We start from the raw sequence: 23,907 nt of genomic DNA on the forward strand, positions 1-23,907 counted from the left end.
CCCCAACAGTTATTTCTTACTGCATTTTCTTGAGGCGTTGGCAGTGTTGGAACATTCTAAGTACCAGACCAGAAACAGGAGCAGAATACCTAGAAGACCACACCTTACTTGTCCCCTTCCCTGCCTGTGATCCCATACTGAACACATACTGCCCCCCACCTGTGGTCATGTGCTCTCTCTTTCTGCTCTTTTGCCTATACCTTCCTGACCCTCCCTTTAGAAAACACTAGGTCTCCTTCTTATCAGTGGAGAGGTTGGTTGTTAAAGCTTGAGCTTGCCACCTCCCCCAGCTGCCGGCATCCGAAATAAATCTCTCCCTCTCTTTTCCAAACCCACGTCTCCAGTTATTGGCTTCTCTTGCGACAAGTTTTTCTGGAGTTTATTCGGCTACAGTATTGGCAAACAGAGCCAAGCAGCTATGCTTTTGATTTGCCTAGCCCCCTGGAGATTCCCTAGGATGGAGCAATTGGCTGCTGTGGTACACCAGGGGTTACCCATTTATTTCCCGAGTTAGCAGCTGTGATAGATCATTTGGTAACGAAAACGTCTCCCAATCAGTGTACCTTCTGTACAATATTTCAAGAGTTTGCTAGTCTGAAAACTAGAGAAGACAATTTGTGTGATAAATACATGAATGGTCTGAAAACTTAATTATAAGGTCCAAATTTTAGACATACATACATACATGGAGGCAGTAAATAAGTTGGAAAGAAAAGGGAGGTGAAAGATACTAGTTTTAGCTTTTCTTCCTTTAGAGAGAGTACCTTGCCATTGTGAGAAGGGAGATGTTTCATTTTCAGAAATACCAAATGAAAGCTGTGCTGTCTAATAACAATAGGTTTACAACCTATTGGAAATATGTGGGGCTCCCCCCTCAATGGAGCCCCAAACCCTTAGATACTTCACTTCCTGGTTCTTCCCCTCTCCGTTTCATGGGCTTATTTTGGGGGGCTTTGCAATGAGCATGGACCAAAGAACAAAGGGAGGAGGGGCTCAAAGTCTCTCGTAATCTCAGGGAATGTACGTTTGTTCCAGTCAGACTACCTTTTGCCTTACCTGGGCATAGGCGACTTCAGGGTAAGGCTGTAACCTCTGTACTACTCAGCCAGTGGGGAATCAGGGGAGGGACTTGAATGCTCGGAGATAAGTTGTCTGCTGTAACCGCCCTGAGTGTGCCTGTCCAACAGACACCTGCTCTTGGAAGAATATTGATTAAAGCCTTATTTCACTGTGCTCCATGTTTCCTGGTCCCTCCTTCGATTGGGTCGATGGGCTTATTTCTAACACCATTACTTGCATAGAATAGCTGACCCAAAGTTTTCTGAAGAACATACAGAAATCTTGTATCTAATTAAATTCACTCCATACCTAAAAGTTTTCACAGAGATTGATTATAGTTAATGTTTATGACTGATGAAACAAACAGAAGGTATTCATTAAAGATGTTAGCTGGAACTTTTTTTTTTTGCTGGAACTTTCAACATTCTGGTTTTCACCAATAAAATATACTGATTTGAAAGTTTTTCTTCTTTTTTGAAAGTTTTCTTTTAGTTGAAATGCCATTTGTTCTCCTGGTTGTAGTTTTCTAGTGGGCAGATAGGTAGTTATGAAGCCATAAGCTACCAGTTGTTGAAAACTCCAGCAGGCATTTTTTAAATAAAACTTGGTAAGCTGATTCTAAAACTTATATGGAAATTCAAGGACATAGAATAGCCAAGATAATATTGAAAAAGAACACAGCAGCAGGACTTACATTATCTGAATTTGAGACTTGCTCTAAAGATTACGTAATTAAAACAATGTGGCATTGACAAAAGGATAAACATACAGATCAGTGGAATAATAGACCCATACATTTATGGTCAAATTTGACCAGGGTACCAAAGCAATTTTTATTTTTATTTTTAATTGAGGCATAGGTGATATACAATGTTATATTAGATTCAGGTATACAACATAGTTATTCAACAATTCTATACATTACAAAACGCTCACCATAGTAAGTGTAGTCTGTCACCTTACAATGTTATTACAATATTATTGACTGTATTCCCTATGCTGTACTTTCTATCCTCATAACTTGTTTATTTATTTGTAAATTTTTATTTGAGGGATGGGGAGAGAGAGAAAAAGAGGGAGCGAGCCAGAGAGAATGAGAGTCCCAAGCAGGATGCACAGAGCTCGACACGGGGTTCCATCCCATAAACTCTGATATTATGACCTGAGCCTAAATCAAAAGCTGGACACTTAACCAACTGAGGCACTCAGGTGCCACCCCTCCCCCATGAGTTATTTATTTTATAAGTGGAAGTTTGTACCTCTTAATCTCCTTCATTTATTTCACCTATACTATCACTTCCCTTCCCTCTGGCATCCACTAGTTTTTTCTTTGTATTTATGAGTCTCTTTCTATTCAAAGAAATTTAGTAAGGAAAGAAAAATATTTTCAGCAAATAGTATTGAAGGGTACTAGAATATGCCACCCCAAAATATGTCACTTTGACATAAAAATTATTTTGAGCTAAAGGCAACTGAAAACCAGCAGAAGCCAGAAGAACTTTTTACCTCCTCCTAACTGCCTGAAAATAAAATATAAATTTCCCCTTTTAAAGGAAATTTACATTTGTTAAGATGTCTCTGTATGGGGAAGAGAGCTACTCCAGACAACTCTTATCACCCAAGAGACTCATCTGCAAAACAGTACAACCTTTATTTGCCGTATATTTCCTCCGCTCACCTTCTCAGAACTTGCCTCTCCCACCAAGAATCCCTTTTTCTTGGTTTAGCCTAAAATGGTATATAAGCCTCAATCATCTGGCTACCTCCTTGAGTCCTGTTTCTTTGTTAAGACTGCCATCAGCACACTTTATGTACATATGTAATTAAATGGGTTTTTTTCTTGTAAATGTCTTTGATCAGTTTGATTCATGAGCCCCAGCCATGAACCATGAACCAGCCATGAAGATCCTTCCTCCCCTAGAGGGGTAGAAAACAACCTGGACTTGTACGTTACCTTACACACAAAAGTTGAGACGAAAAGGACCTGACTTTAGAGATTAAACATCATGGCTTCTAAAGGACAGCATGGGAGAATATCTTTGTAAGCTAACTGAGGACACAGGGAGCATTACCATAAAAAAAAATTGATAACTTAGGGTTCATGAAAAATAAACACATTTACTTACCAGAAGACAACAACGTTAAGAAAATATATAGACAAGCCACAGATTGTAAGAAAGTATTTCTAACACCTATATCTGACACCAGGGCTATATCCAGAGCTTATCAAGAATTCCTACAAGAAGACAATCTGTTTTTTTAAATGGGAGAAAGATTTGAACAGACACTTCACAAAATAAGGCATGATGAATGGATAAAGAAGAGTTGGGGTGTGTGTGTGTGTGTGTGCGCGCGTGCGTGCGTGTATACACACACCCACACACATACATATACATACATACAATGGAATATTACTCAGCCATCATGGGCACCTGGGTGGCTCAGTTGGTTAAGTGTCCAACTTAGGCTCAGGTCATGCATGATCCCGCAGTTCATGAGTTCGAGCCCTGAATCGTGCTCTGTGCTGACAGTGCAGAGCCTGCTTCAGATCCTGTCTCCTTCTGTCCCTGCCCTGCTCATGCTCTTATTTCAAAAATAAATAACAAAAACAAAAAAAAAACCGAAAACCCACAGAATGAAATCTTGCTATTTGCAATGATGTGGATGGAGCTAGAGGGTATTATGCGAAGCAAAATAAGTCAGTCAGAGTAAGACAAATACTATATGATAAGAGGGAACCAAACCAAAACAGACTCTTAACTGGAGAAAAAATTGAGGGTAGATGGAGGGGGGTGAGCAGCAGGATAGGCTAAATGGGATGAGTATTAAGGAGGACACTTGTTGGGATGAGCACTGGGTGTTGTATGTTAAGTGATGAATCACTGAATTCTACTCCTGAAACCAGTACTACACTATATGTTAAGTAACTTGAATTTAAATAAAATCTTGGGAAAAAATATATATGCATATGCACATATACATATATGTATCTATATATGGTCAGTGATGCAGGAAGTCAATATTGTAAACATGAACATGTTTGAATAAAGGTAAAGATTCAAAGAAACAGACAAAAAACCCAAAGTAAGGCATATGAAAAGAAAGGATATGAAAAAGTGCTCACAAGAATTACTCATCAGGGAAATGCAAAGTGAGATATCACTACCTACCCTTTAGACTGGCTAAAATGAACAAAATTGAGTCAGCACCAAACTTTGGGGACAGTGTAGAACTCTCATGCATTGTTGGTAGGCTGTAAAATAGTATGGTCGGTCACCTTGGAAAACTGTTGGCAGCAATTCTGGCAGCATTTGAGAGAAATGAAAACATAGGCCCACAAAAGTCATCTACAAGAATGTTCATGGTAGCTTTATTGGTAATAGCCCCAAACTGGAAAAATGGCCCAGGTGTCCATCACCAGAGAACTAGATAAACTATCTGGTATATTCATACAATGAAATACTACTTAGCAATAAAAGGAACAAACTGCTGATAGTGTTACCAATCAGTCTATCACAGCTGCTAACTCAGGAAGTGAACGGGTAAGCCCCGGCATGCTGCCATGGCCAACTGCCCCATCCTGGGGAATACTGAGAGGGATGGACAAATCGAAAGCATAGTTCCTGGCTGGGTTTGCCTACACTGTTGCCGAACAAACTTGGATAAACTCATCGTGAGAGAAGCTCACGATGAAGGTTTAGAAAAGAGGGAGAAGGTTTAGAGGTTTAGAAGGTATAGAAGGTTTAGAAAAGAGGGAGAAGGTTTAGAAAAGAGGGAGAAATTTATTTTGGGTGCCAGCAGCCAGGGTGGTGGCAGGCTCAAGTCTTTTTTTTTTTTTTTAATTTTTTTTTTTTCAACGTTTATTTATTTTTGGGACAGAGAGAGGCAGAGCATGAACGGGGGAGGGGCAGAGAGAGAGGGAGACACAGAATCGGAAACAGGCTCCAGGCTCTGAGCCATCAGCCCAGAGCCCGACGCGGGGCTCGAACTCACGGAGCGTGAGATCGTGACCTGGCTGAAGTCGGACGCTTAACCGACTGCGCCACCCAGGCGCCCCCAGGCTCAAGTCTTAATATCCAACCTCTTTCATGGCAAGTTGGATGCCTAGAGTTTTATAGACATTCAGGGAGGTACGGGCAAGAAAGCATGCAGAGAACATGTGATCATGGTTGGGCGTTGGTATGTGTTCAGCACAGGATCATGGGCACAAAATGAGACAGGTGGGGTATGGTCTTCTAGGCATTCTTTGTTATCAAGGCCTTTCTGTCTGGGTGGTTGGAACATTCCAGTCATTGCCAAAACATCTTTGTCAATGCCTCAAGGAAGCGTGATAAGAAATAAGTGCAGCAGGTTTTAGTTAGAGCATGAATTAGCAATCTTGTCTTTTTTTTGGTTTTAACTGTTGGGGTCTATAGTTGAGTAAAAGGGCTTGTTGACAGTATGTGTAATGAATGGCATAAATCTCAAAGCATATAAAGTCATGAAACAAGTGAGTTATAAAACACTTTATACTGTGTGATTCCATTTATATAAAGTTGTAGAATAGTTAAAACTATGGTGATGAAAATCACATCGGTAGTTTCTTGTACGTATGGAGGGGAGGGAAGAATGTTGACTGGGAAGGGGCACCAGAGAACTCTGGGTGATGGAAACGTTCTGTCTCTTGATAAGAGTATGGATTACATAGGTACAGTGATTTGTCAAAACCAATAAAACAGTAGACTTGAGATCTGTGTATTTCAGGTTGTAACTTGAAATTTAAAAATCTCACCCCCCAAAATAATACAGTATATTACTCTCTTAATCTAGTTCTTTCTTACTTTCCTTGAAGTATTAGCTAAGTCCTACTGAGCTTTTCAATCAATGTTAGTTCCTATTTTCTTTCTTTCCCACCCACTTCAAACTCCTTTTTATACTGTTAGCTTGCTTTGTAAACATGGAGTCAGGAATTCCAGGTGGGAGGCAATTGCAGTAGTTCATTAATCAAGCATTGGCTTGCATTTCTTCTTGCTTTGCTTCTCTTTTACACATTGCTTCTCTCCTGTAAGTGAGAATACAGAAGAAGGGATTAATTGTGTTATGCATTTCAGAAGTAGCATAGGTAGGATATAGGAATTCAGGGAGTACTAAGATAAGGGGGTTGAGACTAAACTGATATACATTCATTATAAGCTCTGGAATCAAACCAAGAAATGGGTGATTTGATTACTCTCAGGAAAGGATTATCCGCATTGTTAAACATATATACATGTAAACATTTGCTGTCTTTACTGAATAATTTGTTTCCTGTAAGTTTTGCACTTTTAAAAAAATGTATTTGTACATGAAGGGCTCGAATGATGTATAGGATATGTACATCTACCTATGAATGCTGAATTTATTTTAGAAAATACCATTTTGTACTCTGATTATAGCTGTCTGTCACTGCTGACACCACTAGATGATATTGACTTACTTTGCCTCTTCTTTTTCCTCCAGTTTGATAAAGGCTACTCTTACAATATCCGTCATAGCTTTGGAAAGGAAGGCAAGAGAACTGACTATACACCTTTCAGTTGCATGAAGATTATTCTAACCAATCCACCAGGCCAAGGGGATTATCATGGTAAGTGCTTCCACTGGATACATGTCTGTGAAGTGTAGAAACCCCACTAGCTCTATAGGAAACAGTGAAGCAGTGTGATTGATGGCTTTTTGTATCACCATATCCCTTGTAGCTTGTGTCAGTCACCACTGTGCTCCTGCACTGTTCTAGAGATCTGTCGTATTACTGAACTAGGTCAGCAAGAGAGTTTATTCAGCTATGCTAAAGATTGTGCTGGACCAGGCTCTTTAGTTCTCAGTATCCCCCTTCACCTGCTATTTTCTGTTTCTCTCATGATTAGGAGACTAATACAGGTTCTTCAAAGGTTTTTGAAATTGAGTACCTTGAATTATAGAATAGTTGATCTATTAATTTTCAAAAGACTACTGAGGAAAGGTGTGTTTTAGTATCATTAATGAATGAGATTGAGGGAGGAATTTAGTGGGTCATGGTATCAAACATCTGTCAATTCACCTGAGTTACTGTAGGTTGAAAAAAAAAAGGCTAAACTTTTTATTGTAGATTTCTTAGTTCAACAATTTTTTTTTCTAAAATAGTTCTCTGCACATACCTTGAAAAGTTCTTCATTCGTCTGGTATGTCAGAGAATGATTTTAATAATCCACATTAGTAAATACTTTAGATAACTAAAGCTTACTGCAGTATGTGTCAGAACTTTTTTTCTTTTAGCACTTTTTTTTTTAACGTTTACTTATTTATTTTGAGAGACAAAGAGAGCATGCACATGAGCCAGGGGAGGGGCAGAGACAGAGGGAGAAACAGAATCCTAAGCAAGGTCTGTGCTGTCAGCGCAGAGCCTAATGTGTGCTTGATCCCATGACTTGTGAGATCATGACCTGAGCTGAAATCAAGAGTAAAACACTCAATGAGCTGAGCCACCCATGCGCCCTTGGCATTTTTTTTTATGTGTAGAAGGATGTTTGTTAATTATTGTTTCAGCATCTTGAATGTAATTCTTTATTAAAAGATTATCCATTTATAGGCTGTTATGGATCAAGATCCAAATAATCACAAACAGAATTTTAAGGAAGATGCTTGACATGTCCAGAGCACTAAAAAAATGCCTTTACTTTCATATTTAATAGATAAAAGGTGGCCGGTACTGGTTTTCACAGTGAGTGGTTCTCATCACTTGTGTCAGTTACTTTAAGGTACCTTTTAGAAATGCATATTATCAGGCTCCACCCTCAGACTTATAAAATCAGATGTATTCGCATGTGCCCTGAATAATTGCTTATGTCTTCTAAACTTTGATTGACCACATACTTCTATTGAGAAAATATATTACTTTTCTTAGGCCATTTAGTTTGGCCTAGTAAAACTCCCAGGGATTCTTTTATCACTTACCAGATCCTAGAACTCCCACTTATGTAGTTGATTTTTATTAGCTCAAATGCAGGATTTTATATTGCTTATTCCTGTTAAACTGAATCTTATTCCAGTCCATTGTTTGTTTTATTTTATTTTTAATTTAAACTCTTGTCAGTTAAAAAATAATCTACTTAGCAGACACTCAGTGAGTTCGTATTATTTATTAGAATCATTGATTGTCCTTGTTTTAATGAGTAAACTTAATTTTTTTAGAGCACTTAGGTTCACAGCAAAATTGAGCAGAAAATACAAAGAGTTCTCACATACTCTCTGCCGCACACTTGCACAACCTGCCACTATCAGCAGCATCCTTCACTAGAGTGGTTTGTTACTTGTGAACTGAGAAGAATGTGTAATCTGCTATTATTGGATATAGCATTTTATAGATATCAATTATATTAATTGATGGTGCTTTTGAATTCTGATTATTGTTGCTGATTTACTGCCTGCTGGATCTGTCCATTTCCTTTTTTTTTTTTTTTTAATGTTTATTTATTTTTGAGAGACAGAGCACAAGCAGGGGAGGGGCAGAGAGGGAGGCAGACACAGAATCTGAAGCAGGCTCCAGTCTCTGAGCTGTCAGCACAGAGCCCAACCTGGGGCTCAAACTCACAAACCAGGAGACCATGACCTGAGCCAAAGTCAGACTCTAAACCGACTGAGCCACCTAGGCACCCCAGGATCAGTCCATTTCTGATGGAGAAGTATTGGAGTCTGTAATAGGGGATACATCAATTTGTCCTTGCAGTTCTACCAGTTTTGCCTCTTGTATTTTGATGATCTATTGCTAGATGGATACACATTAAGGATTGTTATGTCTTCCTGGAGTATGCACTGCTTTATCATTACGTAATATCCTCGATATATTTTCCCATTCTGAAGTTTTTATATTACCTTTACTTACTCTCTTATGTTCTTTTCTTTAGGTAGACCCAAGTTCTGGCCTTTATCATTTTCCTTCTCTTTGAAGAGCTTTTTTAACATTTCTTGCCTTGCTGGTCTACCAGTAACAAATTATGTCAGTTTTTGTTTGTCCAAGAAAGTATTTCTTCTTGTCTTTGAAGGATAATTTCACAGGGTACAGAATTCTAGGTGTGTGGAGGTTTTTTTCCCCTTTTAAATGCTTTACATATTTCAGTCCAAAAAATAAGTAAATAAATAAATATTTCACTTCACTCTTTTGCTTGCATGGTTTCTGAGGATAAGTTAGATATAATTGTTATATTTGCTTCTCTGTAGGTAAGGTGTCCCCCCGCCAGCTTCTTTCAAGATTTTTTCTTTATTTTTTATTTTCTCAAGTATGAATGTGATATATCTAAACTATATTTTGGGGGGCATTAATACTATTTGGTGTTTTTCGGACTTCTTGTATCTGTAGTTTGGTGTCTGACATTTATTTGGGGAATATTCTCCATTGCCTCAAATATTGCTTCTATTCCTTCCTTTCTCTCCTCTGGTATTCTCATTACTACCCTTCATAATGCCCCACAGGTGTTACATATTCTGTTCTTATTGTCTTTCTTTAGTCGTTTTGTCTTTGTTTTTCAGTTTTGGAAGTTTCAATTGGCATAACCTCAAACTTGGAGATTCCTTCCTTAGCCGTGTCTATAATAAGCCCATAAAAGACGTTCATTTCCATTAGAGTGTTTAGTTCTCTAGCATTTCTTTTTGATTCTTTCTTAGGATTTCCATCTCTCTGCCTCCATTATCTGTTTTTGCACATTGTCTACTTTTTCCATTAGTGCTCTTAGCATTAACCATAGTTATTTTTTTTTTTTATTTTTTTTTTTTAAATTTTTTTTTTTCAACGTTTATTTATTTTTGGGACAGAGAGAGACAGAGCGTGAACGGGGGAGGGGCAGAGAGAGAGGGAGACACAGAATCGGAAACAGGCTCCGGGCTCTGAGCCATCAGCCCAGAGCCCGACGCGGGGCTCGAACTCACGGACCGCGAGATCGTGACCTGGCTGAAGTCGGACGCTTAACCGACTGCGCCACCCAGGCGCCCCTAACCATAGTTATTTTAAATTCTTGGTCTGATAATTCCACTATCCCTGCCATATCTGACTGTAGTTCTGATGTTTGTTCAGTCTCTTCAAAGCTGTATTGTTTGCCTTTTGATAAGCCTTGTACTTTTTTGTTAAAAAGTAGACATGACATACTGGATGAAAAGAATTCCAATAAATAGACCCTTAGTAATATGGTGGTAAGCAGGGAGGTGGAGAGGTTGGTGTTCTGTAGTCCTCTGCTTAGTCTTTTAGTGAGTCTGTGGCCCTCGGCTATTAACTTCAACAGTGACTCAGTTTTTCTCCCTTAGGTGGGACAGGATGCCTAGAGGAGGCTGGAGTTGGGTATTTCCGTACCCCTGATAGGTTAGCCTCTGATAAAACCCCGTAAGTTTAGGCTCCAGTAAAACAGTTTGTTCTGAGGGCAGGCCTTATTAAGAGTAGATTGCTCTATAGTATTAAAATGGTTACTTTTCCCCTCCCCATGCCAGAAGCTTGAGAAAATTTCTCTCTATTATTCACCATGAGCACTTGGTAGAGCTCCTGGAAGTTAGGCTTACGAAGTATGGGGCCTCCCTATGACTGGGTCTCCTTGGAGTTTTTGATGCTCAGACTTGTCCAGACTTCAAAAATTTCTCAGTTATAGGTAAGGTTTTTCCTACCCCAGCACTGGTTCCTGCAGAGATTTCTGCTCTGGTATGTTGTGATTTTCTGTATCTGCCACTCTCTCCAATTTTAGGGGACAGTGGTGTGCCCTGTGATCTGATTTCTTTGATGAGTCTAAGCAGAGTTGTTGATTTTTCAGTTCAACTTTTTCCTGGTTAGGATGGAGCAGTGTATAAGCTCTTCACAGGCCAGACTAGAAATGAGATATCCCTGTCCTTTTAGTTTTACGTTGTTCATAAAACTGTTTAGTCCCCTGTGTTGGTATCATTTCGTTAACCAGCACTGTTATGAATCTGTACATAACTACATTCCAAACTAAGTTTATCCGTCTCTTCTGCAAATGGATGTTGGAAAGCTTTGTCAGATACTTAACTGGGTGTGCATTCACTTCATTTTTGGTTACCTGGTTCAACCCTGTCCAGTTTTGAAGATAATTTTCTTTGACGTGGAAGAAGGAAAAAAAATAAACAGGAGTTACTGAGCTTTATTTTCTGTCTGTTATCTGTTAAAATAACACCAGCTTCTCTAAGTAGTAATCGTTTTTTTCTGTTTTTTTGCTTATTGTCAGCATAGCTTAATAACACTTTTTTGTGACCTTTAGTACCTTGGCAATCTTCATTTTCTTCTTGGCTTTGCCCTTTATAACTTTTTCCATACAGATACAGTCATTATTTCAAATGTAATTTGGATAATTCAATTAATCTCCTTTTTTTGTGCCCTTTACTAATTCTGGGCTTACCCAAGAATTCCTTGTGCAGCCTCTTTTCTTTCTTATTGGTATCTTTTGCAATTTCATTATCAGATTTTTATTTATTTTTATTTTTGAGAATAATAACAACAGCGTATACATGTTGAGTGTTTACTATATGCCAGGAGCATATAAAAGGTTTATATTGTGTTTTCACAAGAGTTCTGTGAGTGATTATTTCCTTCACTGGACAGAAAGTGAAGCTCAGTCAGCGACAAGATAAGAATTTGCCCGTGGTCTCCCACCTGCTAGGCGGGAAACTGAGATTCAGACCTAGGTGTTACAGCTCCAGACTCTTAGCCACATGTTACACAGCTGCTCATTATGTTTCCTTGTACTACTGGTTTATAGTTTTAATCTGAATGAAGTATAAACTATGAATTTTGTGAATTTTCATTATTTGTAGGAGTCCATAGGGTTAGTGGATGTTTTTTATAGTTAAGATTTTTGGTAAACGTGTTTGTTTGGCATCTAGGCCCTTTCCTGTTTTTGCTATAACCCATTTCCCATTGCTTTCATTAAAAATGCATAATTGTTTCTAATTAACTTATAGATCCATCATCTGTATACTTAAAAAAAAAAGTAATCTGCCTTCCAAAATTAAATTTTAAAATAAGTATTTTCATTTATATCGCTGTTTCTTATTAAAATATATGAAATTTTCTAGATTTTGTCCTTATAATACAGTTTTTACATTTCATTTCTTCTGTGTTCTTATTTATGCAAATATTTTAGTAGTTCATCATTATTATTGCGTTACTCATGAAATAATACAGAGATGACATGTATCTACAAAAGTTATTTTTCGGTGAAACACTTTCTCATTTGTCCATCTCATTCCCATCTGTGGTTCCTATTAAATTTGTATGGATTTTACTTTGTGGGAAATAGACATAAAATTTACATCTGAAAATGATGTGAGATTTTTATATTTTTTGCAGTTTGTACATTTTTCTTTTTGTTTACATTATCTTCTCATAGTCTTTTAATGTAATTTTTAAAAATAATAAAATGTGAGATTGTATAAAGTTTCTAGATAAACTGTTTTATAGCTACCTTGTGGTTATCTCTACTTGTTAGCAAGTAGCATAATTAAAACTGTTTCCTCTTCCTAGCGAATGGGCAACTTTGCCTGAGAATGCTGTAATGTTTTATGTAACTCTTGAGCCTGTAGTGTCCTGATAACCGTACAACTAAATCGTCATTTAGATAAAGAGAGGAAAGCAGTTGCACCCATGGGCAATTAACTTTTTTATTAATAAGCTGTTAGACAATTAAGGGGAGCTTAGACAGTCTCTCGAGTGTGGTATTGTACTAAGTCCCGGGTAAATAACCTTGTTGGTGTGCTGGCTTGTTTTTCGTTGTCAGGGTGCCCATTCCGTCACAGTGATCCAGAGCTGCTGAAGCAGAAGTTGCAGTCATACAAGATCTCTCCCGACGGGATAAGCCAGGTAGGTCAGACGCTGCCGCACATCCTCAGTAATGAGGAGTCAAACAGTCGCTGAGTTTCACTTACTGTTCTTGCAGTGGCGCTTTGTACTGCTTGTCAGGGCTCACACCACACATCCTGTCTTCTGCATGAAGTAAGCTAAAGCTTTGACTTGCCTGGCTTAGATTCCTTGGAAATTCTAGTTCTCCTATCTGCCAGGCTGCAGTCTTATTTTTCTTGGTAAGAAAGGAAGCTGGAAACCTTTTTCTCTCAATTTGTTTTATTATCTCAATTAGGAGTTTTTAAAAAAATAAATTTTTAGAGGAATACATTGAAGGTTATTAACGAAGCTGAAAAGTAATGGCATCATATTTTATTTTGGGAAATTTTCTGTGCTGCTTATAGGTTAAAGCAGATATAATATAGTGGCTAATGTTCTGATTGGCATCAACTCTTACCATGTTAAAGCTATACTTCTAAGGGCATCTGGGTGACTAAGTCAGTTAAGCTTGACTTCAGCTCAGGTCATGATCTCCTGGTTCGTGAGTTCGAGCCCCACTTCGGGCTCTCTGCTTTCAGCACAGAGCCTGCTTCGGATCCTCTGTTCCCTTCTCTCTCCCTGCCCCTTCCCTGCTCATGTTCTCTGTCTCTCTCTCAAAATTAAGTAAACATTAAAAAAAAAAATTTACACTTCTAATGGTAGTTCATAGGGTTGAATAATCTGTCAAAAATACTTTGGTAAATAATTGAGATAAAAAAAGAAATGTTCAAATGTAAAACCAAATATTTAAGAGTAATTTAGTAAATGTGCTTTAAAAAATATTGTGACATTGCAAAGGCTGCTGTCTCTGTGTGCTTTTGAATTGACTTGGGATTTGAAGTTCAAGAGGAGTATCTGCTTCCTTAGTTTAAGAAGAACAATACATGTTTTAGAGCTATGACATTCAAATCATTATATGTCCTTAATTATTTTTTCTTAAAGTAATTACTGTACAAAAGTCTACTTTTTTACTATGTCCAAACTTTGAATTTAACTTATTTCAGATCTTGAGAGTTTTGTGGTTCTCTGGCTAAGGCAGTGGTCAAAGTGCTGTTTTGAAATGCAAAGAATCGTATAAATCCTGCTCCTACAGAACCAGAGTCTGAAAGAAAACATGCCAAGTGTTATGAGAGATGTACACATAGAATGTCTTAGATCTTCTGAAGAGGGTGGCCTATATATAACCAAATAGGGGAGGCCAAGGAACACTATCTGGAAGAGATACTCCATTGTTTTTTTGTTTTGTTTTATTTTTTCCAGTTTTTATTTTAATTCCAGTTAGTTAACATAGAGTGTAGTACTAGCTTCAGGTGTACAATATAGTGATTCAGCACTTCCGTACATCACCCTGTGCTCATCAGAACAAGTACACCCCTTAATCCTCATCACTTATTTAATAAACCATTCATCCACCCCTCCCCTCTGGTAACCATGAATTTTTTCTTTGTAACTTGCTTTGTCTCTCTTTTTTCTCTGTTCATTTGTTTTGTTTCTTAAATTCCACATATGAGTGAAATCATATGGGATTTGTCTTTCTCTGACTGGCTTATTTCATGTAGCATTATACTCTCTAGTTCCATCCATGTTGTTGCAAATGGCAAGATTTCATTTTCTTTTATGGTTGAGTAATATTCCATTGTATATGTGTATATACCACATCTTCTTTATCCATTCATCCATCCGTTGATGGACACTTTGGCTGCTTCCATATCTTGGCTCTTGTAAATAATGCTCCTATAAACATGGGGGTCCAATTATGCTTTTGACTTCATAGTTTGTATTCTTTGGGTAAATACCCGGTAGTGTGATTGCTGGATCATAAGGTAGATCTTTTTTTTTAACATTTTGAGGAACCTCCATACTATTTTCCACAGAGGCTGCACCAGCTTGCATTCCCAACAGCAGTGCACAAGAGTTCTTTTTCTCCATATCCTTACCAACACGTTGTTTCTTTTGTTGTTGATTTTTGCCATTCTGATGGGTGTGAGGTGATATTGTAGTTTTGATTTGCATTTCCGTGATGGTAAGTGATGAGGTAAACATCTTTTCATGTGTCTGTTGGCCATCTGTATGTCTTTTTTGGAGCTGTGTCTCTTCAAGTCTTCTGCCCCTTTTTTTTTTTTTTCCATTGTTTAATTTATTTTTGAGAGAGACAGGGCATGAGCAGGGGAGGGGCAGAGAGAGAGGGAGACACAGAATCTGAAACAGGCTCTGAGCTGTCCACACAGAGCCCAACACAGGGCTCAAACTCAGGAATGGTGAGATCATGACCTAGGCCAAAGTCAGACGCTTAACCGAGTCACCCAGGCACCCCTGCCCATTTTTAATTGGATTATATGTTCTTTGGGTGTTGAGTTTTATAAGTTCTTCATATATTTTAGATACTAACCCTTTATTGGATATGTTATTGCAAATATCTATTCCCATTCCATAGTTTGCCTTTTAATTTTATTATTTCCTTCATCATATAGAAACTTTTCATTTTGTTATTATTTATTTTGAGAGAGTGCACGTGTGAGTGTGCATGCAAGTGGGGGAAGGGCAGAGAGAGGGGGAAAGAGAATCCTAAACAGGCTTCATGCCCAGCTCTGAGCCTGATGTAGGGCTTGGTCTCACAACCCTGAGATCATGACTTGAACCAAAATCAAGAGTCGGATGCTTAATTGAGAAACTTTTCGTTTTGATTTGGTCCTAGTAGTTATTTTTACTTTTGTTCCCCTTGCCTCAGGAGACATCTAGAAAGAAGTTGCTACAACTGATGTCAAAGAGGTTATTGCCTATGTTCTCTTCTAGGATTTTTATGGTTTCAGGTCTTACATTTAGGTTTTTACTCCACTTTGATTTTTTGTGTGTGTTTGGTGTAAGGAAATGGTCTAGTTTCATTGTTTGCATGTTGCTGTCCGATTTTCCCCAGCACCATTTGTTGAAGAGATTTTCTTTTTCCCTTTGGATATTCTTTCCTGCTTTATCAAAAATTAACTGACCATGTAATTGTAGGTTTTTTTTTTTTTTTTCTGGGCTTCCTATTCTGTTCCATTGATCTATGTGTCTATTTTAATGTGAGTACCATACTGTTTTGATTATTACAGCTCTGTAATATAACTTGAAGTGTGAAATTGTAATGCTGTCAGCTTTGCTTTGCTTTTTCAAGATTGCTTTGGCTGTTCAGGGACTTTCGTGGTTCCATACAAATTTTAGGATTGTTCTAGTTCTATGAGAAATGCTGATGGTGTTTAGATAGGGATTGTATTAAATGTGTAGATTGCAGTAAAGATATTTTAACAGTATTTGCTATTCCAGTCCATGAGCATGGCTTGTCTTTCCATGTTTTTGTGTCATTTTCACTTTCTTTCATCAGTGTCTTAGAGCTTTCAGAGTACAGATCTTTCACTTCTTTGGTTCGGTTTATTCCCAAATATCTCATTACTTTTGGTACAATTGTAAAAGATAATTGTTTTCTTAATTTCTGTTTCTGCTGCTTCGTTATTGGTGTGTAGAAATGCAGTAGATTTCTGTACATTGATTTTTTTTTTTATCCTGTGATTTTACTTAATTCTTTTATCAATTCTAGGGGTTTTTTGGTGGAGTCTCAAAATTTCTATATTCAGTATCATGTAATCTGCCAATAGTGAAAGTTTTACTCTTTACTCTTCTCCTCCCCACTGTTGTTATATTTTATATTCTATTATTTTGCGAGTTCCTTGACTGATTTTTTATAGAAATACTCATTTGTACTGCTTTTGGGTTTCCTACCTTTATATTGTCACTTCTGGTCTCTCCTTTCCAAAATGTCCCCTTAATATTTCTTGAAGGACTGGTTTAGCGGCCATGAACTACTTTAGGTTTTATTTGTCGGGGAAACTCTTTATCTCTCTTTCTATTCTGAATGATAGCTTTGCTGGATAGAGTATTTTGGCTGCGGTTTTTCCCATTCATCACTTTGAATATATCATGCCACTCCCCTCTGGCTTGGAAAGGTTCTGTTAAAAATAATCTGCTTAGCCTTATGGATTTTCCCTTGGAAGTTATTATCTTCTTTTGTCTTACTGCTTTTAATTTTTTTTTCTTTATCAGTACATTTTGCTATTTCATTACAATATATCTTGGCGTCAGTCTGCTTTTGTTGATTTTGATGAGAGTACTCTTTGACTCTTAGATCTGGATATCTGTTTCCTTCCCCACTTTAGGAAAGTTTTCAGCTATTATCTCTTGAAATAAAGTTTCTGCCCCCTTTCTCTTTCTTCTTCTGGGACTCCTATAATACAAATGTTACTATGTTTGATGGAGTCACCGACTTCCCTACGTCTATTCTTGTTTTGCAGAATTCTTTTTTTTCCTCTCATTCATTTTGATTACTTTCCATCACTGTCTTCTAGGTCATTAATTCATTTCTCTGCTTCTAGCCTGCTGTTCATTAAGCATGTTTCTCATTTTGTGTATCATACCCTTTTTCTCTGCTATGTTATTTCTTATCTTTGTGTGAAGGGTCTCATTCATGTCTTCCACTGAGTATCCTTATTACCATTATTTTAAATTCTCTATGAGTTATGTTACTTATATCTGTTTCACTTAGGTATTTGGGTGTGGCTTTGTCCTTTTACTTCATTTGGGATACATTTCTTTGTCTCCTCATTTTGACTAAGTCTCTGTACCTCTTTCTCTGTGTTTGGAAAGTCAGCTATGTCTCCTGTTCTTGGGGGTAATGCCCTTATGAAAAAGTGGTCCTGTACTTCCTTGCCTTGTAGTGATCCCTGTTCCCCCCAGCCTGACGCTTCTGGGAGTGTCTCCAGTGTGTACTGCATGCAATCTGCTGTTTTGTCCTGGCCTAATCTTTCTGGCAAGTCATCTGCAAAGGCTCTCTTTGCCTTTTGTGAGTAGAATTTCGTCCCTTTCCTGAAGGTGACATATTTTAGCTAGATGTGTTGTGGTCTGTGTATGAAATGAGACCTACTTCCAATGTCACCAGAACCAAGGCTCTGCAAAACTCCCAAGTGAGGAGACGTGGTGTGAGCAGGTGTTTGGGCTAGTCTTCTGGGAAAGGGGATCTGAGCTCTGAGACTGAGGCAAGGTGAGTGGGAAGGGTGATTCCACCATTGTGTGTGTGGGGGGGGGGGGCAGGGCTTGATATAAGCAAGTTAGGTAGCAAATGTTGGTGCTGCACTGCTTCCCGTAGGTGGCTCTGTGCTTATGCTGAGGGACAGGGGAGGGAAATGGCACCCGTATTTTCTTTTGTTCCCAGAGGGATCTCTCTGTGAACACTGTCTCTCTGGGCTATGCTCTGAAATAAGTAAATAACCTCCCCACTATGTGCTTAGGCACCCTTCAGATCATTGTTTCCAGGCTGTATGTTCCTAGGCTGTTTTCCCTGCCTTTTTTCCAAGAGCAGTGCCAGTGCCCTCCAAGTTCTCCCAGAGCCAAGCCTGCTGACCTTTAAAACTCTAGGCTTTAAGCCCTACTGGTTGCAAGAATTTATAAAATTCATTCCCTCTCACTTTCCAAGCCAATTGCTTTGGTGATTCCTTTTCCCCTGAGCTGCCCTGTGAGGTAGTCTGTCTCTTGCCCTTCTACGGCAACTGCAGCTCCCGCTCCACTGAAGTGGCCACTGTTTCTCTACGTTTAGTTGTAGAGTTTGTTCTTTCCATCTTCAGGTCAATTCTGGGGTATTTAAGATGATTTGATAGTTATCTAGTTATAGTCATGGGACAAGGTGAGCCTAGGGTCCTCCTACTCTGCTGCCACCTTCCAACCTCTGGAAGATCTACTCTTTGAATTATGCCTGGGTCAGGAGTGGAGGATGGGGAGTGGGAATTAAAAGAAGAGAATGCAGGGGCGCTTGGGTGGCTCATTTGGTTAAGAGTCTGACTTCAGCTCAGGTCATGATCTCACGGTATGTGGGTTCAAGCCCCACTTCGGGCTCTGTGCTGACAGCTCAGAGCCTGGATCCTGCTTCAGATTCTGTGTCTCCTTCTCTTTGCCCCTCCCCCACTCATGCTCTGTCTCTCTCTCAAAAATAAATAAACGTTAAAAAAATTTTTAAAAAAGAATGCAAGAATAAAAAGCAGTAAGTATATAGATTATTAGCATTTGAAGCTTAAGATAATGGAAGTGCTAGTACATAAACATTAATAGACGAGAGAAGTAAATTGGTTTGTGAGATTAGGTTTAGAGGTGGGATATTTAAATGGCAGACAGAATATAGATTTGTGCTTCATTAGAGAAGTTAAAAGTGGAAATTTGAGGTTCTTCCCAGTTAGAAATGTAGAACTGTAGGGTTTGAGGAGACAATAGGAAGCTATTCACTTTTATAGAGCCACATAGGATGTGACATGCCATGGGTATGCAGCTAATAGGTCAGTGATAGAACCAGAATTAAAGCCAGGCCTTCTGAATCCATGGGTTTTGATTTGTTTTGTTTTTTCCCCTCTCAGCGCCAGTTTACTTGAGGGTGATTATCATGTGTTTTGTGTGTTGTGTGTGTGTGGTTGGGGGGGGGGGGTGGGTTGGAAGAGAAAGGGAGAACTAAGTAATGGAGAGAGGGGGTAGAGAGTCAAAAACCATGTCTTACAATGGAGGCTTGGCTAACACTTCCCTTTTGCCAGCAGAGGGAAGCAGAATCGGAAAGACTGAACAAAAAAGGGAGAGGAGGGGGAATACATTAGGGAAACGAAGTATCATACAAGTCACAGAGAATTTTGAGGAGAGGGTCCACAGGTGTCCTTCATAGCAGAGAGAGGGGGACTGAGAAAAGGTGGTGACTGGGTGTGTTGAGTGAGTTACCCAATTTCGATTTGGTGAAAGGTATCATTGTAGTGATAGAAATCAAAAGCCAGAACACATTTGCTTAGAAGATAAGTGAATGAAAGACAGCACATTGGATTTGTAGATAGTGATATAAGTAGCCTTTTCAAGAAATGTGCTGGCGAAAGGGATGACAGGGTGATATTAGTTTAAACATCTTGTGATGGTTTAGAGGAGATCTGAACCTGTTTGTATCTTGAGGGTAATCTTGATAAAAATACTTTTAAAAAGATAATCCCTCTTGAATTAAGCAAAATTAACTTTTCTTTCCTTTGTGACTATATTGTACATGCCTTTGCTCTTAAACTTATTACACAAGATTATAATTATTTAACCGTTCATCTTCCCCTCTAACTTGTAAGTTTCCTGAAACGAGGATTAGATTTTTTTTTAACTTTGTCTCTCATAGTAATTCAGTGAGTTTGCACTTGGTAGCTGCTTTAAAAAAAATGTTGGAGAAGTAAGTGGGCGTAGCTTTTGTATGAGTTGGATGCTAGGTTGTGCTTGGAGGGGTGCAGAAAGAGCCACATGGGAATTCAATGACACAAGTGAAAATCTTATTAAAGAAAGGAGTCTGTATACTTGCACAAAAGGATAGTGACAGAAAAAGGCATATCTTTCTGCCCATTTGGGAATATAGAGAAAAATGTAGAGGTGTAGAACAAAGGGAAATTGGTGGAGTAGATTAAGAGGCCTTAACTCTAACTTGCAAAGGAAAAGGTCTGGTTATTAGCTTAGAGTAGAGGTTAAGAATGGTGTTCTGGATGTAGGAAAGGTTGGGAACTGTTGACAGTAAATTTGATAGGGAATCTAGAAAAAGAATTAACTAAAGGCTTTTTTAGCCATCATAAAGAATCACTTTTTTAAAAATACAGGTAATTACTGTGTCTATTGAGAATATCACTATTTTTATTTAATAGTAATAACTATGTGTTGGAAGGAGGAGGAAGGACAGTAAAATATCCCCCAAACTGAGAAGGCAGTTTGAGACCGAGAAACTAAAGAGGCAACTCCATTCAGTCTACACAGCGTTTTATTCAGGGTAACTTACTGACAGGATTGAACAGGCAGTGACCTGGATAGCTGAACAGCTATTTTCCTTAGAGTCCAGACTTCAGTCCATGATTTTATAGAGTAAGGGGACCCTGGAGGGCTCTGTCGTGCTGTCAGAGGATCTACGAACACTTGCCTAATTGATAGCTAACATTTAACAGAACTCGTGTGGCCATCTGTGAGTCAGGAAGGGGGAGAAACTATGTTATTTCTAATTGTTACCTAATCAGATTTAGGAAAGACCAGAACAATCCTTCCTGTGTTCTGGTCAGGGAATACTTTAACCTCCAAGGGGCCTGGAACATGTAGCACTTACGAGGTCATCATGTGGACATGGACAAGGTGGTGGGCCAAAGATGGAGTCACTATGGTCTGCACTCCTACACTATGTACATGTTTTGCTTTTGACTCCATTGCATTCCTCCATTTACCCTCATTCTCTAAGCAGATCCTTTACTGAGTTGAAGCTGACTAGTAATTTCCACATCAGCCTTTGGACTTGCATGGTAACCTTTTATCTGAGATGAACACAGATGTATAGTGCATGTGGGCAAGCTGTAAATAATATTTTGCTTTCAATTGATGTCTTTTTTGAGTGGATCTCAGTAGAATGAAGCAGCTGGGAGACTGTTCTAAAGGGCAAAAAGTTGATGAATGAAAAATCCATGTAAAACATTTTGATGAATGCTCAGTTGCAGGTTGGCATGAGTGCAAATTAGATCTCAAAAACTCCAAGTGCACTTTAAAATATTGGAAAAAAAGTAAAGATAAACATTAAAATGCATGTAAGGTAAAACTCAATGTAGCTACTTTTATTTCAGAGAACTACTTGAGAAAGATACCTTCCTGGGGCGCCTGGGTGGCGCAGTCGGTTAAGCGTCCGACTTCAGCCAGGTCACGATCTCGCGGTCTGTGAGTTCGAGCCCCGCGTCGGGCTCTGGGTTGATGGCTCAGAGCCTGGAGCCTGTTTCCGATTCTGTGTCTCCCTCTCTCTCTGCCCCTCCCCTGTTCATGCTCTGTCTCTCTCTGTCCCAAAAATAAATAAATGTTGAAAAAAAAAAATTAAAAAAAAAAAAAAAAAAAAAGAAAGATACCTTCCACTATAAAAAATACCTAGATGCTAATAATCAGAATCTTGATGATCAGAAAAGAGATCATTGTGACTTACATGGCATCACCTACTTTTTTTTTTTTTTAAATGCAATTTATTGTCAAGTTAGCTACCATACAATGTATACAGTGTGCTCTTAGCTTTGGGAGTAGATTCCCATGGTTCATCACTTACATATGACACCCAGTGCTCATCCCAACAAGTGCCTTCCTCAATGCCCATCATGCATTTCCCCCTCTCCCCTACCCCCCTCATCAACCCTCAGTTTGTTCTCTGGTTTTAAGAGTCTCTTATGGTTTGCCTCCCTCTCTGTCTGAAAGTATTTTTTCCCCTTTCCTTCCCCCATAGTCCTTAAGTTTCTCAAATTCCACATATGAGTGAAAACATATGATATCTGTCTTTCTCTGCCTGACTTATTTCATTTAACATAATACTCTCCAGTTCCATCCACATTGTTGCAAATGGCAAGATTTCATTCTTTCTCATTGCCAAGTAGTATTCCATTGTATATATAAACCACATCTTCTTTATTTATTCATCAGTTCATGGACATTTGGACTATTTGCATAATTTGGTTGTTGTTGATAGTGCTGCTGTAAACATTGGGGTATGTGTGCCTCTATGAATCAGCACTTCTGTCTCCTTTGGGTAAATTCCTAGTAGTGCTATTTATTGCTGGGGCATCACCTACTTTTTAAAAAAAGTACATTCATAGGATCACATTTCTCCCTTTTTGAATGAGCTTGATACTCAAGCTTCAGAAAACAGCAGTTGAACAACAGAATAAAGCCAAAGAGAATGGGCAGCCTGCATTTATCTCTCAACTGTCCCCCTACTACATGATTTCAAGATTTATTTGAAAACTGCTATAATCAAAACAATGTGATATTAGAGAAATGATAAACATAGAGATAAACTGGGAAAAATTAAAAGTCCAGAAATAGACCCACATATTTAAAAATGGGCAACTGATTTTTTTAAAGTTTGTTTATTATTTGAGAGAGAGAGAGAGAGAGCGTACATGCAACTGGGAGAGAGAGAATTCCAAGCAGGCTCTGCACTTTGAGCGTGGAGCCTGATACAGCACTCAAACTCTTGAACACTGAGATAATGACCTGAGCCAAGGTCGGAAGCTTAACAGGCTGAGCCACCCAGGTGCCCTGTAAATGGCAACCAGATTTTTTTTAAGTTCAGTTTTATTTATTTTGAGAAAGAGAGTGAGTGGGGGAGGAACAGAAAGAGGGAGAGAGAGAATCTGAAGCAGACTCCATAGTGTCAGTGCAGAGCCTGATGTGGAACTCAAACCCATGAACTGTGAGATCATGACCTGAGCCGAAATCAAGAGTCAGCAGCTTGACACACTGAGCCAATGGGCAACCAATTCAATAGGAAAAGGATAGTCTTTTCAATAAGTTGTTGTAGAACAATTGAATGTCCATATGCAAAAAATAGAAAGAACCTGGACACATACCTCAAATCTTATATAAAAATTAAATTGAAGTGGATTATAGTCCTAAATGTAAAATGTAAACTCTCGACCTTGGGTTTGGTATGTTCAATGAAAGGAAAATATTGATAAATCATACTTTGTCAAAGTTAAAACTTTTATTCTGTAAAGACATTGAGAATAAAATAAGCCATAGACTGGAAGAAAGTATTTGTAAGTCACGCATTTCAAAAAATAATTTGTATCCAGAACGTATAAAGATATAAAGAACTCTTAAGGCACCTGGGTGGTTCAGTCAGTTGAGGATCCAACTCTTGATTTCGACTTGGGTCATGATCTGAGGGTCATGGGATTGGGTCCCACATTGGGCTCCACACTGAGCTCCCTCTCTTTCCCTTGCCCATCTCCCCTGCTCGTGCTCTCTGTCTCTAAATTAAAATTTGAAAAAGGATATAAAGAACTCTCAAAACTCAGTGATCAGAAACTCAATTTTTATTTTTATTTTTTTAACATTTATTCATTTTTGAGAGACAGAAACAGAGCATGAGTGGGGGAGGGGCAGAGAGAGAGGGAGAA

The 23,907-nt window shown here is 38.6% G+C and overlaps 1 protein-coding gene across 1 annotated transcript in view; it reads left to right on the forward strand.

Annotated features, from left to right (window-relative positions):
- Positions 1-23,907, forward strand: part of PRIM2 (DNA primase subunit 2) — a 346,574-nt gene that overhangs the window by 266,908 nt on the left and 55,759 nt on the right. Inside the window, exons 11-12 of the mRNA XM_030315767.2 lie at positions 6,538-6,664; positions 12,822-12,904. Coding sequence (XP_030171627.1) covers positions 6,538-6,664; positions 12,822-12,904 — 210 coding nt within the window. The remainder of the gene's footprint in view (positions 1-6,537; positions 6,665-12,821; positions 12,905-23,907) is intronic.

The sequence above is a fragment of the Lynx canadensis genome, chromosome B2 (assembly GCF_007474595.2).
Source record: "Lynx canadensis isolate LIC74 chromosome B2, mLynCan4.pri.v2, whole genome shotgun sequence".
NCBI classification, from domain to species: domain Eukaryota; kingdom Metazoa; phylum Chordata; class Mammalia; order Carnivora; family Felidae; genus Lynx; species Lynx canadensis.